This window comes from Oenanthe melanoleuca, unplaced genomic scaffold (assembly GCF_029582105.1).
Source record: "Oenanthe melanoleuca isolate GR-GAL-2019-014 unplaced genomic scaffold, OMel1.0 S001, whole genome shotgun sequence".
NCBI lineage: Eukaryota > Metazoa > Chordata > Aves > Passeriformes > Muscicapidae > Oenanthe > Oenanthe melanoleuca.
Genome location: NW_026612650.1, coordinates 8,332,089 through 8,347,405, shown reverse-complemented (window position 1 = coordinate 8,347,405; position 15,317 = coordinate 8,332,089). Strand labels below are relative to the sequence as shown.

The 15,317-nt window shown below is 58.7% G+C and overlaps 1 protein-coding gene across 1 annotated transcript; it reads right to left on the bottom strand.

Moving 5' to 3' along the window:
• Window positions 1-137: 137 nt before the first annotated feature.
• On the bottom strand, window positions 138-15,040 carry GATA1 (GATA binding protein 1). Its single transcript, XM_056515353.1, has 11 exons — window positions 14,885-15,040; window positions 14,580-14,693; window positions 13,330-13,518; window positions 12,084-12,205; window positions 11,938-12,000; window positions 10,129-10,284; window positions 4,843-5,006; window positions 3,225-3,383; window positions 2,127-2,272; window positions 874-999; window positions 138-536 (listed from the first exon to the last, which is right to left on the bottom strand). Exons 1-11 carry the CDS (start codon window positions 14,957-14,959, stop codon window positions 138-140), a joined length of 1,713 nt encoding a protein of 570 aa, XP_056371328.1. The 5' UTR covers window positions 14,960-15,040.
• Window positions 15,041-15,317: the final 277 nt, after the last annotated feature.

Sequence of the window (15,317 nt, the reverse complement as noted above, 5' to 3'; positions counted from 1 at the left end):
ATGGAGGTCGCCATCCTGGGACCAATTATACGTTGTCAATGGCAGTGGAGCACCTTTAAATAAGGATTTGTGTGGTTCCCCCAAACTACTGCCCCCACCCCGCAGAGGGAGCATGACCACCGCTTTCCCACCCCCCCTCATCCCAGCGCACCCCTAAAGAACGAGGTGCGAGCCAGGCTCCGTTTTGATACCAAACTGTATTGGGGTTCCTCCATTAGAGCTGTGGGCTGAGCCCAGGGGGGGCCGCGCTGGGGGTGGGGCTGTAGTCGCTGCTGGGGCCCCCCAGGAAGGGCCCGGGGGGAGCGAAGGGCAGCAGGTGCCCGGACAGGACCAGGGGCCCGAGGGCGAAGAGCGAGGCCGGGTCCTCGGTGGGGGGCTGGGGGGCCACGGGGGGGGGGCAGGGGGGGCCCCACCGAGGTTTCGGGGATGCCCCCAGGACCGGCGCCCCCCCCTTGGCGCCGCTTCTTGCCCTTGGCTGAGACCTTGCGGTTGCGGGTCTGGATCCCGTCCTTGCGCATGGTCAGCGGCCGGTTCACCTGGTGGGGAATGGGGGTTGGGGGCGGCTGGGCACCCCGGTGAGGGGTCTGCACCCCCCATCACCTGCACCCCATCACCCCAAAATCCATCACCCCAAAACCCCAAAATCCATCACAGCCCATCATCCCAAAACCCATCACAGCCCAAAACCCCAAAATCCATCCCAACCCATCACCCCAAAACCCCCAAATCCATCACAGCCCATCACCCCCAAAAATTCCCTCCCAGGTCCCCCATTACCCCCCTTGAGCTGAGAACCTGGGGGAATTTGAACATCCTGGGGTGGTTTTGGGATATTTTGGGATATTTTGTGGATATTTTGGGATGTTCTCTCACCCGGTGCAGTTTGTAATAGAGCCCGCAGGCGTTGCACACTGGGTCTCCGCGGGGGCTGCGCCTCCACAGCGTCGTGGTGCTGGTCTGGCAGTTGCTGCACACGGTGCCTGCACGTTTGCTCACCAGCTGCGGCAACGGGAACAGGGCACGGCTGAATTTGGGGTTCAGGTGGGGGAAGAAGAGGTTTTGGGGGGTTTAGGGGGGCTAGAAGGGGACTGGGGAGGATTAAAGTGGGTTTGAGCTGGATTTGGAGGCGTTTGGGGGGATCAAAAGGGGGTTTGGAAGAGTAGAAAGGGCGAGGAGGATTTTGGGGTGTCTGCAGGGACTGGATGGGGATTTGGGGGTGTAAGGAGGGCTTGGGGGGATTTGGGGGTTTGGGAGGATTTGGGGTATCAGGAGGACTAGAGGTAGATTTGGGGAGGACTAGAAGCAGTTTTGGGGTGTCAGGAGGGCTTGGGAGGAGATTTGGGGTATCTAGGGGGACTAAAGGTAGATTTGGGGGGACTAGAGGCAGTTTTGGGGTGTAAGGAGGGCTTGGAGGGATTTGGGGAGGGTTGGGGCACTAGAGAGGGTTTGGGGGGGGGACTTGAGGGGGATTTGGGGTGTAAGGAGAGGTTTGGGGGGATTTGAGAAGGTTTGGGGAAGATTTGAGGGGTTTGGGGGGGGAGCAGGGGGAGACTAGAGGGGTATTTGGGATATAAGGAGGGGTCTGGGGGAATTTGGGAGTCCCTGGAGGGGCTTTGGGCCTCAGGGGGGCTTTGGGGTCTTTGGAGCGGGTTTTGAAGTCCGCCAGGTGGATTTTGGGTCTCACCAGGCTCTTCTTGGGGTGGATTTTGGAGCCGATTGTGCCCGTTGAGCTGGTGGTTTGGGGTGGATTTTGGGGTGATTTAGGGTATTTTGGTGGGTATTTGCGGTGCTTATGGAGGGATTTTGGGGTTTTCACGGGCCTCCCACCAGGTGATTCTTGGCATAGATTCTGGGGCTGGTTGTGCCCATTGAGTCAGTGGTGTGGGGTGGATTTTGGGGTAATTTTGGGGTGGTTTATGGGTTATTTTGGGGTGGGTTTGGGGTGGATATTGGGTTACTTTGGGTTATTTAGGATTATTTTGGGATCTTTTGGGTGTTTTTGGGGCTCACCAGGCACTTTTTGGGGTGGATGAGCGGTCGGTTGTGCCTGTTCAGCCAGTGGTACAGGGTGGGTTTGGGATGGGTTTGGGGTTATTTTGGGTTATTTTGGGGTTTTTGGGTCTCACCAGGCGCTTTTTGGGGCGGATGAGCGGTCGGTTGTGTCCGTTCAGCCGGTGGTACAGCCCACAGGCGTTGCACAGGTAGTGCCCGGTGCCGTCCCGGCGCCAGAGTGGCGTCGCTGTGGCCCCGCAGTTCACACACTCCCGTGCCTCTGCCCAGTAACAACCAGTTAGGACCAGTATGGACCAGTATGGCCCACTATGGACCGGTACCAACCAGTACAGACCAGTACGGACCAGTATGGAGTGGTACAGAGCAGTACAGACCCGTAAGGACCAATACGGACCAGTATGGACCCGTAAGGACCAGTAAGAACCAGTACAGGCCAGTACAGACCAGTATGGACCATTAAGGACCAGTACAGACTAGTATGGACGAGTATGGACCAGTATGGACCAGTATGGGCCAGTAGGGACCAGTATGGACTGTACAAATCAGTACAAACTAGTACAGGCCAGTACAGATCAGTACGGACCAGTACAGACCACAATGGATATCCTGCACCAGTATAAACCAGTACAGACCAGTATAAACCCGTACAGACCACTATGGATATCCTGCACAAGTATAGACCAGTACAAACCAGTATAGAACAGTCACCAGTATAAACCAGTACAGACCAGTATAAGGCAGGACAAGGCACTGGGCAGCCCAGCATGCACCCCAGGGTGCTCCTGCAGCTCTGCCCAGTACAGCCCAGTATAAACCAGTATAAAACAATAGCAATCTCCAGAAAAACAATACTGACCAATACGGGCCAGTATGGACCAGTATAAACCAGTACAAGCAAACACAGACCAATCTGTGCCCCATTATGAACCATTCCAGGCTCCAGTATGAATGAGTACAAGCTTCAGTACATACCAGTACGATCTCCAGTATAAACCAGTATGACCTCAGTAAGCTTCCTAGTATATCTCAGTGTGAACCAGCACACCCCAGTAAGCTCCTCTAGTCCCTCCCAGTGCCCTCCCAGTCCTTTCTAGTCACTCCCAGTGCTGCCAGTGCCCTCCCCCAGTCCTTCCCAGTCCCCCCCAGTGCTCCCAGGGCTCCCAGTGTCTCCCCCAGTGTCCCCCAGTCCCTCCCAGTGCTCCCAGTCTCACCGCAGGCCGGGGTGGGCGGGGCCAGCAGAGGTCCCGGAGGGGGCGGGGTGCGGGGGGGCTGCAGCAGCTCCAGGAACCGGGGGGGCTCTGGCGGGGGAGGGGACCAGGAGGGGCCCCCCAGGGACCCCCCCTCAGGCCAGGACACCAGGGACAGGCGGCCTGGGGACAGGGCACAGCATCAGGGGGACAGCGGGGACACTGGGGGACATTGGGACACTGGGGGAATTGGGGACACTGGGGGTATTGGGGACATTGGGGATACTGGGGGGACTGGGGACATTGGGGACATTGGGCACATTGGGGACGCTGGGGGGATTGGGGACACTGAGGGGATTGGGGGACATTGGGGACATTGGTGGACATTGGGGACACTAGGACATTGGGGGGGGGGACATTGGGGACACTGGGGACACTGGGGGACATGGGGGGCATTGGGACATTGGGGGCATTGGGGATACTGGGGGGACTGGGGGACATTGGGGACATTGGGGACACTAGAACATTGGTGGGATTGGGGACACTGGGGACACTGGGAGACATGGGGGGCATTGGGACATTGGGGGTATTGGGGATACTGAGGGGATTGGGGGACATTGGGGACATTGGTGGACATTGGGGACACTAGGACATTGGGGGGATTGGGGACACTGGGGACACTGGGGGACATGGGGGGCATTGGGGATACTGGGGGGATTGGGGGACATTGGGGAGATTGGGGACATTGCGGGGATTGGGGGACATTGGGGGTTTGGGGATATTGGGGACAGTGAGACAGTGTGAGGAGGGGACATGGGGAACAGCAGGGACAGCGATGGGGGCATTGGGAACGTTTGGGACAAGGGAGAGCAGGGTAGCACAGCAGGGGACACAGATGGGGGGGTCGGGGGGACATTGGGGACAAGGGACAGAGATGGGGGGGTCGGGGGGACATTGGGGACAAGGGGACAGCGTGAGGGACACAGGGACATTGGGGACAAGGGGGGACATTGGGGACGGGGAGACAGATGAGGGAGGGGTCGGGAGGACATCGGGGACAAGGGGGGACATTGTTAAGTGGGGGCTTGGGGACATTGGGGACACTGGTTCATGGGGGACACAGGGACAGTGTGAGGAGACACAAGGACATCGGGGACAAGGGGAGACATTGGTAAGTGGGGGCTTGGGGACATTTGGGACAATGGGGACATGGGGGGAAAATGGTGAGGGGGGTGAGAGGGCACAGGGGGACTTTGGGGGACAAGAGGGGGCATTGTTGGGGTCACGGTGACGGGGACAGGGGGATGGGGGACATGGGAGGATATTGGGGACAAGGAGAATGGGGGACATGGGGGGACACGGCAAGGGGGAAAGAGGGGACACTGGGGACAGCGGGGACAGACGGGGACTGAGGATGGGGGGAACGGGGGGGGACACTGGGGACAGGGGACACACAGGGAACAGGGGGACATGGGGATGGGGGGACAGGGGGGACACCGAGGGGACACAGAGGGGACGGGGGACACAGAGGGGACAGAGGGAGACAGAGAGGACATGGGGGGGACACTGGGAACACAATGGACACAGAGGAGACACTGAGGAGACACTGAGGGGACATTGGGGACACAGGGCTGGGCGGTACCTGGTGGGGGGAAGGGCCCCAGCAGCCCCCCTGGCTCCAGCCCCTCGGGCGCCCCCAGCCCCAGGAACGGCCCCGGCTCCTCGGGGAACGGGGGGGGCGCCTCCGGCCCCCCCAACGCCACAAACTCCATGGCACCCCAAAATCCACTGGGGGGGCAGGGCCGCCTGCAGAGACTCCCAGTCAGCACCCCAAAAACCACCACTGCACACCAAAACCCCTCAGTGACCCCCAAAACCCCTGAGTGACCCCCGGTCAGCACCCCAAAAACCACCAGTGCACACCAAAACCCCTCAGTGACCCCAAAACCCCTGAGTGACCCCCGGTCAGCACCCCAAAAACCACCAGTGCACACCAAAACCCCTCAGTGCCCCCCGGTCAGCACCCCAAAAACCACCAGTGCACACCAAAACCCCTCAGTGCCCCCCCCCGGTCAGCACCCCAAAAACCACCAGTGCACACCAAAACCCCTCAGTGACCCTCAAAGTTCATGTATGCCCCCTGGGTCAGCACCCCAAAAACCACCAGTGCCCCCCGAAATCCCTCAGTGCCCCCTAAAACCACGAGTGCCCCCCAAAAACACGAGTGCCCCCCAAAACCCCTCAGTGCCCCCAAAATCCATGTGTGCCCCCCAGATCAGCACCCCAAAAAACACCACTGCCCCCCAAAACTGAGTGATCCCGGGGTCAGCACCCCAAAAAACACCACTGCCCCCCAAAACCCCTGAGTGCCCCCCAAAATCCACCAGTGACCCCCAAAAACCCTGAGTGCCCTCCGGTCAGCACCCCAAAAACCACCAGTGCACTCCAAAATCCCTCAGTGCCCCCCAAAACACCTGAGTGCCCCCCAAAATTCCTCAGTGCCCCCCAAAATCCATGTGTGCCCCCCAAAATCCCTCAGTGTCCCGTAAAACCCCTGAGTGCCCCCCAAAAACCACGAGTGGCCCCCAAAACCGCTCATTGCCCCCCAAAAACGAGTGCCTCCCAAAACCCCTCAGTGCCCCTCAGATCAGCCCCCCAAAACCCCGTAGTGCCCTCCCCCAAAATCCCTCAGTCTCCTTAGATCACCACCCCAAACACCCCAAATCCCTGAGTGCCCCCAAATCAGCACCCCAAAACCCATGAGTACCCTCCAAAACTCCTGAATGCCCCCCCATATTAGCACCCCAAAAACCCATGTGCGCCCCCAAATGAGCACCCCAAAACCCCCCCATGTGCCCCCCGAATTATCATCTGGCCCCCTGGGGCCCCCAAACCCTCAAATCCCCAAAACAGGGAGTGGGGTGTCCCCAACCCCTGGGGGTCACCCCCCCCTCCTGCCCCAAATTATCACCCGGACCCCTGGGGACCTCCAAACCTTTGTCCCACAACGGTGGAGTCCTGCACCCTCGGCTGCCCCCCCAAATTAACACCTCAATCTCTGAAACCCCAAATTTGAGGAGGGGGACCCAAACCCCTGGGGACCCCCAATGCCCAAAGTCCCCAAATCGGGGGTCCCAGACCCCAGGGTGCCCCCCAAATCAGCACCCAGCCCCCTCCTCCCCCTCCCTGACCCCCCAGGGATTTGGAGGTCCCCAGATACCCCCCGACCCCCCAAATCCCGGGGGGGTCCCTGACCTGGAGCCGTCGTGTCCCAGCTCAGATGGACGGACAGACAGACACTGGGGGAGGGGCGGCCCCGCCCTGGGGCTGGGTGGGTGGGGGAGGGGCTCTGGGACCCCACCCCTGCCTGCCCCCCTCTCCTACACCCCAAAAATCCGGGGGGGCCCTGAGTCAGGGGGGTTTTGGGGGTGCAGAGCCCCCCGGCGCCTGCGGGGGCCGGTGGGGTCTAGAGGGTTGGGGAGATTTTGGGTGTTGGGGGCATTCTAGAGGTGCTGGGGTTGGGAGGGTCGGGGGGATTTTGGGGGTTTGGGGCGTTTTGGGGGTGCTGGGGTTCGGGGGGGTGGTAACGGCCCCGGGGCTGCCCGGGGCTGATAAGGCCTTATCAGATTTTGGGGCCCAGGCGGTTGGTTCGGGGGGGCCGGGCGGGGCCAGCGCTCTTTATCAGCCCCGGCCAGAGCGGGGGGACCCCCCGGGGGGGGCAGGGCAGGGCTGGCGCCGCGCCCCGAATTCGGGAACGGTGGGAACGGGGCTGCACCCCAAAATGGGGCTGGGACCCTGAAATGGGGGGCTGGAACCCCAAAATTTGGGATTCACACCCTGATATTTGTGTCTAACACAGAAATGGGGGCTGGCACCCCTAAACAGGACTGGCACGCTGAAATGGGGGCTGGGACCCCAAAATGGGGGCTGGCACCCCAACATGGGAGCTGGCACCCAAAATGGGGCCTGGCACCCTGAAATGTGAAGCTGGCACCCCAAATACGGGCCTGCGCCGGAATTGGGGGCCTGGCACCCTGAAATGTGGGGCACTGATACCCCAAAACGTGGGGCTGGCACCCGGAAATGGGGGCCTGACATAGAAATGTGGAACTGACACCCCAAATTCAGGCCTGGCACGGAAATGTGGGCCTCACACCCCAAAATTCGGGATTGACACCCTGAAATTCAGGCCTGACACCCTCATTCAGGACCGACAGCCCAAAATTTCAGACTGACACCCCAAATTTGGGTCTGAAACCCCAAAATTGGGGCCTGATACCTCAAAATGTGGAACTAACACCTCCAATTCTGAGCCTGACACCCCAAAATTCAGGCCTGACACCCAAAAATTTGGCGTTGACATCTCAAAATTCGGGCCTGGCACCCGAATTCAGGCCTGACACCCCAAAATTGGGGTCTAAACCCAAAATTCCGGCCTGACACCCCAAAATGTGGGACTGACACCCCAAATTCAGGCCTCACACTCCAAATTCTGAGTCTGACACTCCAAATTCGGGGATTTAGGCCCAAACTTCAGGATCTCTCAGCCTCAAATTTGAAGTTTTCAGCGAGAAATTTGCAATTTTTGGTCTGAAATGAATTTTTTTCAGCACCAACATTGGTTTGAACTGTAAATTTGACATTTTTAGGCCTTAAAATACTCAGAGCATAACAAGAAAAAAACACTGTCGGCCTCAAAAATTGAGGTTTCAAGGAAGAAAAAAAGGATTTCCAATCTAAAATTTGACAGCTTCAGCCCAAAATCAGGGTTTTCAGCACAAAATTTGAAGCTCCCAAGTAAAAATTATGGATTTTTGGCCTCGAGTTCACATTCTTCAGCAGCAAAATGAAGACTTTGAGCCCCAAATTGAACATTTTTAGGCATCAATGTACCAAAAAGAGCATTTTTGAGGGCAAAACTGAGTTGGGAGCCCCAAATGTTGAAGTTTGAGGGTAAAATTCACAATTTTCAACCTAAAATCAAAGATTTTTGGATTGAAGTTCAGGAGTTTCAGCCTAAAATTTGAGGTTTCAGGGTAAAATTTGTCATTTTCAGCCAAAGTTTGGGATTTTCAGCCTCAATTTCAACATTTTGGCATCAAAATGGGGATTTTTCAGTCTTAATTTTATTTTTTTGGCAACAAATTGGGGAAATTTATCTGCAAATCTGACATTTATTGGCCTCAAAATTGGGTTTTTCAGGAAGAAACGGAGCCCAAAGTCCCAAAATTGGGGTTTTTAACCTCAAAATCAGACAGTTTAACCTAAAATTGCTATTTTCAGTCCCAGATTGGCAATTTCAGAGACCAAACTGAGAATTTTGATCTTAATACCAGGACTTGGATATTTTTGGTCCAAAATTGTCATTTTTTGGCACCAAATTCAGCTTTTTGATTCCAAATTTGGCATTTTCAGCCCCAAAACCAAAGATTTTCGACCCACTACTGGAATTTTCAGCCTGAAAATTCTATTATCCACCCCCAAAAATGGGATTTTTCAGTTCAAAATGACAAATTTCAACCCAAAATTGGGAATCTTCACCCGAAGTTAGGAGATTTAACCCAAAACTGAAATATTCAAGCTGAATTTGAGGTTATCAAGATAAAGCTGAAAATTTTCACTGTGGAATTTTGTAGCCTAAAATTGGGGATTTTTTACCAAAACTCGGGGACTTTTTACCAAAACTCAAGAATTTTCACTCTGAACCTGAAGATTTTCAGACCCACATTTCCAACCTCCCAAAATGAGATTTTCCCCCCCCAAATCTGCTGCCCTCACCTGGGGTTTGGGCTCAAATCCAGCAGTTTTGGGTCAAGTCTGTGCATTTTTCATCTCTTGCTGCTTCTGGCCCCAAATCCGACTTTTTGGGGTGAATTTTCACCATTTTTGCTGCTCCTGGAACTGGTTTGGCACTGGAGGGGGATGGGGGGGCCCAGGGTCTGGGGTCCGCCTCCCCAAATCCGGGGGGATCATCAGGAGTCCCCCAAAATGGGATGAGAGGCAGTGGGGGGGGGTGTGTCAGGGGGTCCTCAAACTCGGGGAGAGGTCTCAGGGCCCTCCAGGGGGGGTCTCTCAGGTTGGGGAGGGGTCTCAGGGCCCCCTGGGGGGGCAGTGGGGGTCTCTCAGGGGGTATTTCAGGTTGGGGAGGGGTCTCAGGGCCCCCCGGAGGGGCAGTGGGGGTCTCTCAGGGGGTCTCTCAGGTTGGGGAGGGGTCTCAGGGCCCCCCGGGGGGGCAGTGGGGGTCTCTCTGGGGTCTCTCAGGGCCCCCCGGGGGGGCAGTGGGGGTCTCTCAGGGGGTCTCTCAGGTTGGGGAGGGGTCTCAGTGCCCCCCGGGGGGGCAGCTCCAGCGCCGTGTCCAGGCTGAAGTCGGGGGGCTGCCGGGACCCCCCCGGGGGTGGGGGAGGGGTCAGCTCCTGGGGGCCGAAGAAGAAGGGGTGCAGCAGGGCCTGGGCGGGAAGGGAGGGGTCAGGGGAGGCCAGGACCCCCCCTGAACACACCTGGGACTCCCCCCCAAACACACCTGGGACCCCCAAGCACACACCTGGGACCTTCCCCAGCCCTCCAGACCCCTCCCACCCCCGCAGGGCTCTCCCTGCTGGGCTCAGGGGCGGGGTCTGATCAGCCCTGTTACCTGGGCAGGGCTGATCCAGGGGCACCCCGGGACCCCCAAAACCCCCCAGGACCCCCCAAACACCTCTGGGATGCCTCCAAACCCTCCCAAATTCCCCCCTAGTTTACCCCTAACCTGGTGTGCCCGTGGGCCCAGCCATGCCCGGTGCCACAGCAGGGCTGAGGGTACCCTGGGACCCCCCAGTACCCGCAGGACCCCATCCCCACCTGGTGAGCCCGGGGCCGCAGCCGGGCCCGGTGCCACAGCAGGGCTGAGGGCGCCCAGTTCCCCCAGTCCCCCCAGTTCCCCCATCCCCACCTGGTGAGCCCGGGGCCGCAGCCGGGCCCGGTAGCGCAGCAGGCTCCGCAGCAGGTCCAGTGCGGCTGCGTCAGCACCCGGCACGAGCAGCTCCAGCGGCGGCGGCGCCCGTGGCCGGAACCGCAGCTTGGGGAAATCAGGCAGCTCGGCCAGCTCCTGGGGACAGCACCAGTACGGACCCGTATGGACTGATATGGACCGGTACGGACATGTATGGACCAGTAAAAAACAGTACAGACCAGTACGGACCAGTGTGCACTGGTACTGACCAGTACAGACAAGTATGGACTGATAAAAATTGGTATTGACCGGTCAAAAACAGTACAGACCAGTACGGAGCGGTATGGACCGGTATTGACTGGTATGGACCAGTATGGATTGGTATGGGTCAGTACGGAGCAGTACCTGCCTGTAGCCACCAGTATGACCCAGCGCTCCCAGTGTCCTGCACTTTGCCCTCCCCTCTCCCAGAGCCCCTCACTCCCTTTCCCAGTGGTCCCAGTGCTCTCCAGTGCTCCCAGTACCCTCCCAGTGCTCCAAGTGCCTCTCACTCCCTCTCCCAGTCCCTCCCAGTGCTCCCAGTGGCCCCAGTACCGGCCAGTCCCGCGGGCTGGGCGTGCCCAGCGCTCTGAGCACGCAGCAGAGCTGCTCGATGTCGTTCTCGCCCGGGAACAGCGGTGACAGCGTCAGCAGCTCCCCGAAAATACAGCCCACAGCCCTGGGGAACCCCAAAATACAGCCCAGGGGAACCCCAAAATAAATACAGCCCACAGCCCTGGGGAACCCCAAAATACAGCCCAGGGGAACCCCAAAATAAATACAGCCCATGGCCCTGGGGAACCCCAAAATACAGCCCAGGGCAATCCCAAAATACAGCCCACGGCCCGGGGGAACCCCAAAATACAGCCCAGGGGACCCCAAAATAAATAGAGCCCACGGCCCTGGGGAACCCCAAAATACAACCCACGGCCCTGGGGGACCCAAAATACAGCCCTGGGGGGACCCCAAAATACAGCGCACAGCCCTGGGGACCCCAAAATAAATACAGCCCATGGCCCTGGGGAACCCCAAAATACAGCCCTGGGGGGACCCCAAAATACAGCCCACGGCCCTGGGGAACCCCAAAATAAATACAGCCCATGGCCCTGGGGGACCCTAAAATACAGCCCAGGGCCCTGGTGGACCCAAAAAATACAGCCCTGGGGAACCCCAAAATACAGCCCTGGGGGGACCCCAAAATACAGCCCAGGGCCCTGGGGGACCCAAAAAATACAGCCCTGGGGAACCCCAAAATACAGCCCTGGGGGGGACCCCAAAATACAGCCCACAGCCCTGGGGAACCCTAAAATACAGCCCTGGGGAACCCCAAAATACAACCCACGGCCCTGAGGGACCCCAAAATACAGCCCAGGGCCCTGGGGGACCCAAAAAATACAGCCCTGGGGAACCCCAAAATACAGCCCACAGCCCTGGGGAGCTCTAAAATTCAGCCCGGGGCCCTAGAGAACCCCAAAATACTACCCATGGCCCTGGAGGACCCCGGAATCAGGGGGACCCCCCAAATTCCAGGGGATCCGCAAAATCCCGGGGTGGACCCCAAAATCCCAGGGGGACACCCATGCACCAAAGGGAGACCTGGAATTCCAGGCTGGGGGGACGGGGGGGAACCCACAAAATCCAAAGGGGGACCCCAAGATCAAGCAGAGCTGGGGAAAGGGTGAGTGGGGACCCCAAGACCCTGGGAAAGACCCCAAAATCCCAGGAGGCCCCCCAAAATTCCAGGCAGGAGCCCCAGAAACAGGCGCTCACCACAGATCCACTCCCTCGTCGTAGTGCCGGGCACCGTAGAGCAGCTCGGGGGCTCTGTACCACCTGGAAAATGGGTGTCGCGGGGGCCCTGGCTTTTGGGGGACACCTTGACACCCTGGGGAGGGGGACACTCCAAAACCCAGTACCTGGTGGCCACCTGGTGGCTGTAGGGGCGCCCCGGGGGGGGGCCCAGCACCCGTGCCAGCCCGAAATCTGCCAGCTTAAGGCGCCCGGCGCTGTCCAGCAGCAGGTTGGCTGGTTTGAGGTCCTGCACCCCAAAACCGGCGTCAGGGGCGGCCCAGGACTCGGGGTACCCCCAGTGCCCCACAGAATGGGAGCAGGGTCCTGCTGGAATGGGAACAGGGTCCTGCTGCACCCGCAGACTGGGGATCCCCAGCCCAGTTTTTTAATGGGTCTTTTCTGATACGCTTTTTTTAATGAATTTTAAATGCATTATTTTTAACGCATTAAAAATAAGTGAGCAAAAAGTTACAGTATTTTTTGCAGAAATATATTATTACTTTAAAAGAATCCCTCAGCACTTAATATAAGCCAAGAAAGTAAATTCTTCTCTGCTTCACTGTGCTTCGTTTTGAAAAGTAAAAATGAACCTTTGTCTATGATTATGTGTACAAATGGTCTTTTGGTTGTTTACATTCAGTATCTGACCAAATAAAGAAGTCAAAAAATTAAATATTTGAGAATGCTTTTTTTTAAATCTGCTTATTCACTTTCATTTGTACTGAGCATCCCAAAGTGTTGGAGTTTTTTCTCTTGAAAAAAATGCTTGTGATTCAAATTAGAGTGTTGTAATTGCTTGAACAACTCGGTAGCTTTCCATCCAAATGTCCTGACAAAGTACTAACTCTTAACATAACAATTTAAAATCAAAAATTGCTTTAAATTTGCTTGCTTTAGGTACACAGTGTCTGGAGGTTTTGGGGTGCCCCCGGCACCATGGCCCTGCCGCAGATATTGAGGTCCCTTTCAGGTCTTGGTGCGCACTCCAGTCTTGGGGTGTCCTGCAGCTGTCTGAGACATTCCTCTCACCCCCCCAGTTCTGGGGTTCCTAACTGCTTGGGTGCCTCCCCACCCGAGTTTTGGGGTACTCATGTGGTGTGGGAGGTGCTGCTGGGGCCTCTTCCCAGTTCCAGGGTCCCCCTCCAGTTTCATGGCTCCCCCCTATTTTTGGGGTCCCTCCTTATTTCGGGGTGCCTCACCTACTACAGCAGGCGGTGCTGGTGCCCCCCATTCCCCATACCCTCCTGTTTTGGGGTCCCCCATTCCCGTTTTTGGGGTCCCTCACCCTGTCTTGGGGCTCACCGGTGCAGCAGGTGGTGCTGGTGCCCCCATTCCCATTTTTGGGGTCCCCCATTCCCCTTTGGGGCTCACCCGGTGCAGCAGGCGGTGCCGGTGCACATGGCCCAGCCCCCGCAGGGTCATGGCGAGCAGTGCCCGCACTCGGGCCGGGGGCAGTGGGGCGGGGGCCGCACGCAGGAGCCCCCCCAGGTCTCCCACCAGCAGCTCCAGAGCCAGAACCACGGCGGGACCCTGGGCAAAGGCGGCGCAGAGCCGGATCACCTGCGGGGACAGTGGGGACAGTGAGACTGGAGCCAGAACACCTGCAGGGACAGCAGCAGGGACAGCAATGGGGACAGCAATGCGGACAGTCACACCCAGGGACAGCAGGATTGGAGCCAGATCACCTGCGGGGACAGAATGGGGACAGCGGTGGGGACAGCTGTAGGGACAGTAGGACTGGAGCCAGAACACGTGTGGGGACAGCAGCAGGGATAGCAATGGGGACAGCAATGGGGACAGTCACACCCAGGGAGAGCAGGATTGGAGCCGGATCACCTGCGAGGACAGCAGTGGGGACAGTGGGACTGGACCTGGATCACCTGGGGGGACAGCAATGGGGACAGTGACACCCGGGGGGACACCGAGACTGGAGCCAGATCACCAGCGGGGACAGCAGGAACAGCAACAGGGACACTGGGGACATTGAAGACATTGGGGACACTGCAGACAGTGAAGATTGGAGGGGACACCAGCATTGTAGCTGGATCACCTGCAGTGACAGCGGGGACAGTGATACCCAGGGACAGCTGGGACAGCAGTGGGAACAGCAGTGGGAACAGTGACACCCGGGGGGACAGCAGTGGGGAGAGCGGAGACATCAAGACATCAGTGGGGATATCAGGGACACTAGGGACAGTGAAAACTGGAAGGGACACTAGGGCTGGTTTGTTCACCAAAGAGGACAGCAGGGGCAGCAGTGCAGGCATTACTGGGGACATCGAGGACATTGGGGCCACTGGGGACAGTGAAAACTGCGGGGACCCAGAGTTGGAGCCAGATCATGTCCGAGGGAGCATCGGGGACATTGGGGTCAGTGACACCTGGGGGGGGACACCGTGACTGGAGCTGGCTCACCTGCAGGAAGGGGACACCGAGGGGACATTGAAACTGGCGGGGGGGGAACACGGGAGGGGCAGGGGTATCCTGGAACTGGGGAGGAATGGGGGAGCCCAGGAGACCCCAAAAAAGTGGGAACCCTGAAACTGGGAGGAAAGGCGTTACCCCGGGATTTTGGAGGGGCAATAGGGACTGAGGGGGGCACAGGGTTTGGGATCACTCACATGGGGGTGCGCCTCGATCTCCCGCAGGGCCTTGATCTCGCGCAGGGTCTGGGGGGGCACCCCGTCCTCAGGGCGCCGCAGGGGCACCTTCTTGAGGGCCACCAGCTCCCCGGTCTGAGGGAGACATGGGGGGCTCAGGGGGGACACGGGGCCCACAGCCCGCTCCGCCGGGCCCCACAGCAGCTCCCCCCGGCCCCACAGCGCGCTCCCCCCGGCTCCCCAGCCGCTCCCCCGGTCCCACAGCCGCTCCCCTCGGCCCCACAGCCGCTCCCCCCGGCCCCACAGCCCGCTGCCCCCGGCCCCACCTCCCGGTGTTTGGCCTTGAACACGACGCCGTGCGCGCCCTCCCCGATGCGGCCCAGCACGATGTACTGGTCCATGTTGGTGGTACTGGGCGGGCGCGGGGCATTGTGGGCCGGGGTCGGACCTCCACCGGCCCACAATGCCTCGCGCGGCGCCGGCGGCATCTGGTTGCCATGGCGATAGGCCGCGCCCTTGACAACCAGCCATAGCAACAGCCAATCGTGCCCCGCTCTGAGCATAAGGCCCCCGCCCCCAGTAACGCAATCCGCGACAACAGGCCACGCCCCTAGCAACCACCCGCTACTTCCTGAAAACAAACCCCGCCCCTAACAACCGGGTCAGGTCCGTAGCGACCAGATCCCGCCCCCAGCAACACAACCCGACCGTAGCAACACAGTCCAGCTCCCCGGCAACAAGACCCCGCCCATAGCAACA

What these genes read in the sequence shown, in the direction of transcription:
- GATA1 (XM_056515353.1), bottom strand. Translation starts at nt 14,959, where the DNA reads ATGGACCAGTACATCGTGCTGGGCCGCATCGGGGAGGGCGCGCACGGC. An exon ending in AGATCGAGGCGCACCCCCAT is followed by an intron (nt 13,519 to 14,579) that starts GTGAGTGATCCC and finishes CTGTCCCCGCAG; the next exon opens with GTGATCCGGCTCTGCGCCGC. An exon ending in AGCCACCAGGTGGCCACCAG is followed by an intron (nt 12,001 to 12,083) that starts GTACTGGGTTTT and finishes CCCATTTTCCAG; the next exon opens with GTGGTACAGAGCCCCCGAGC.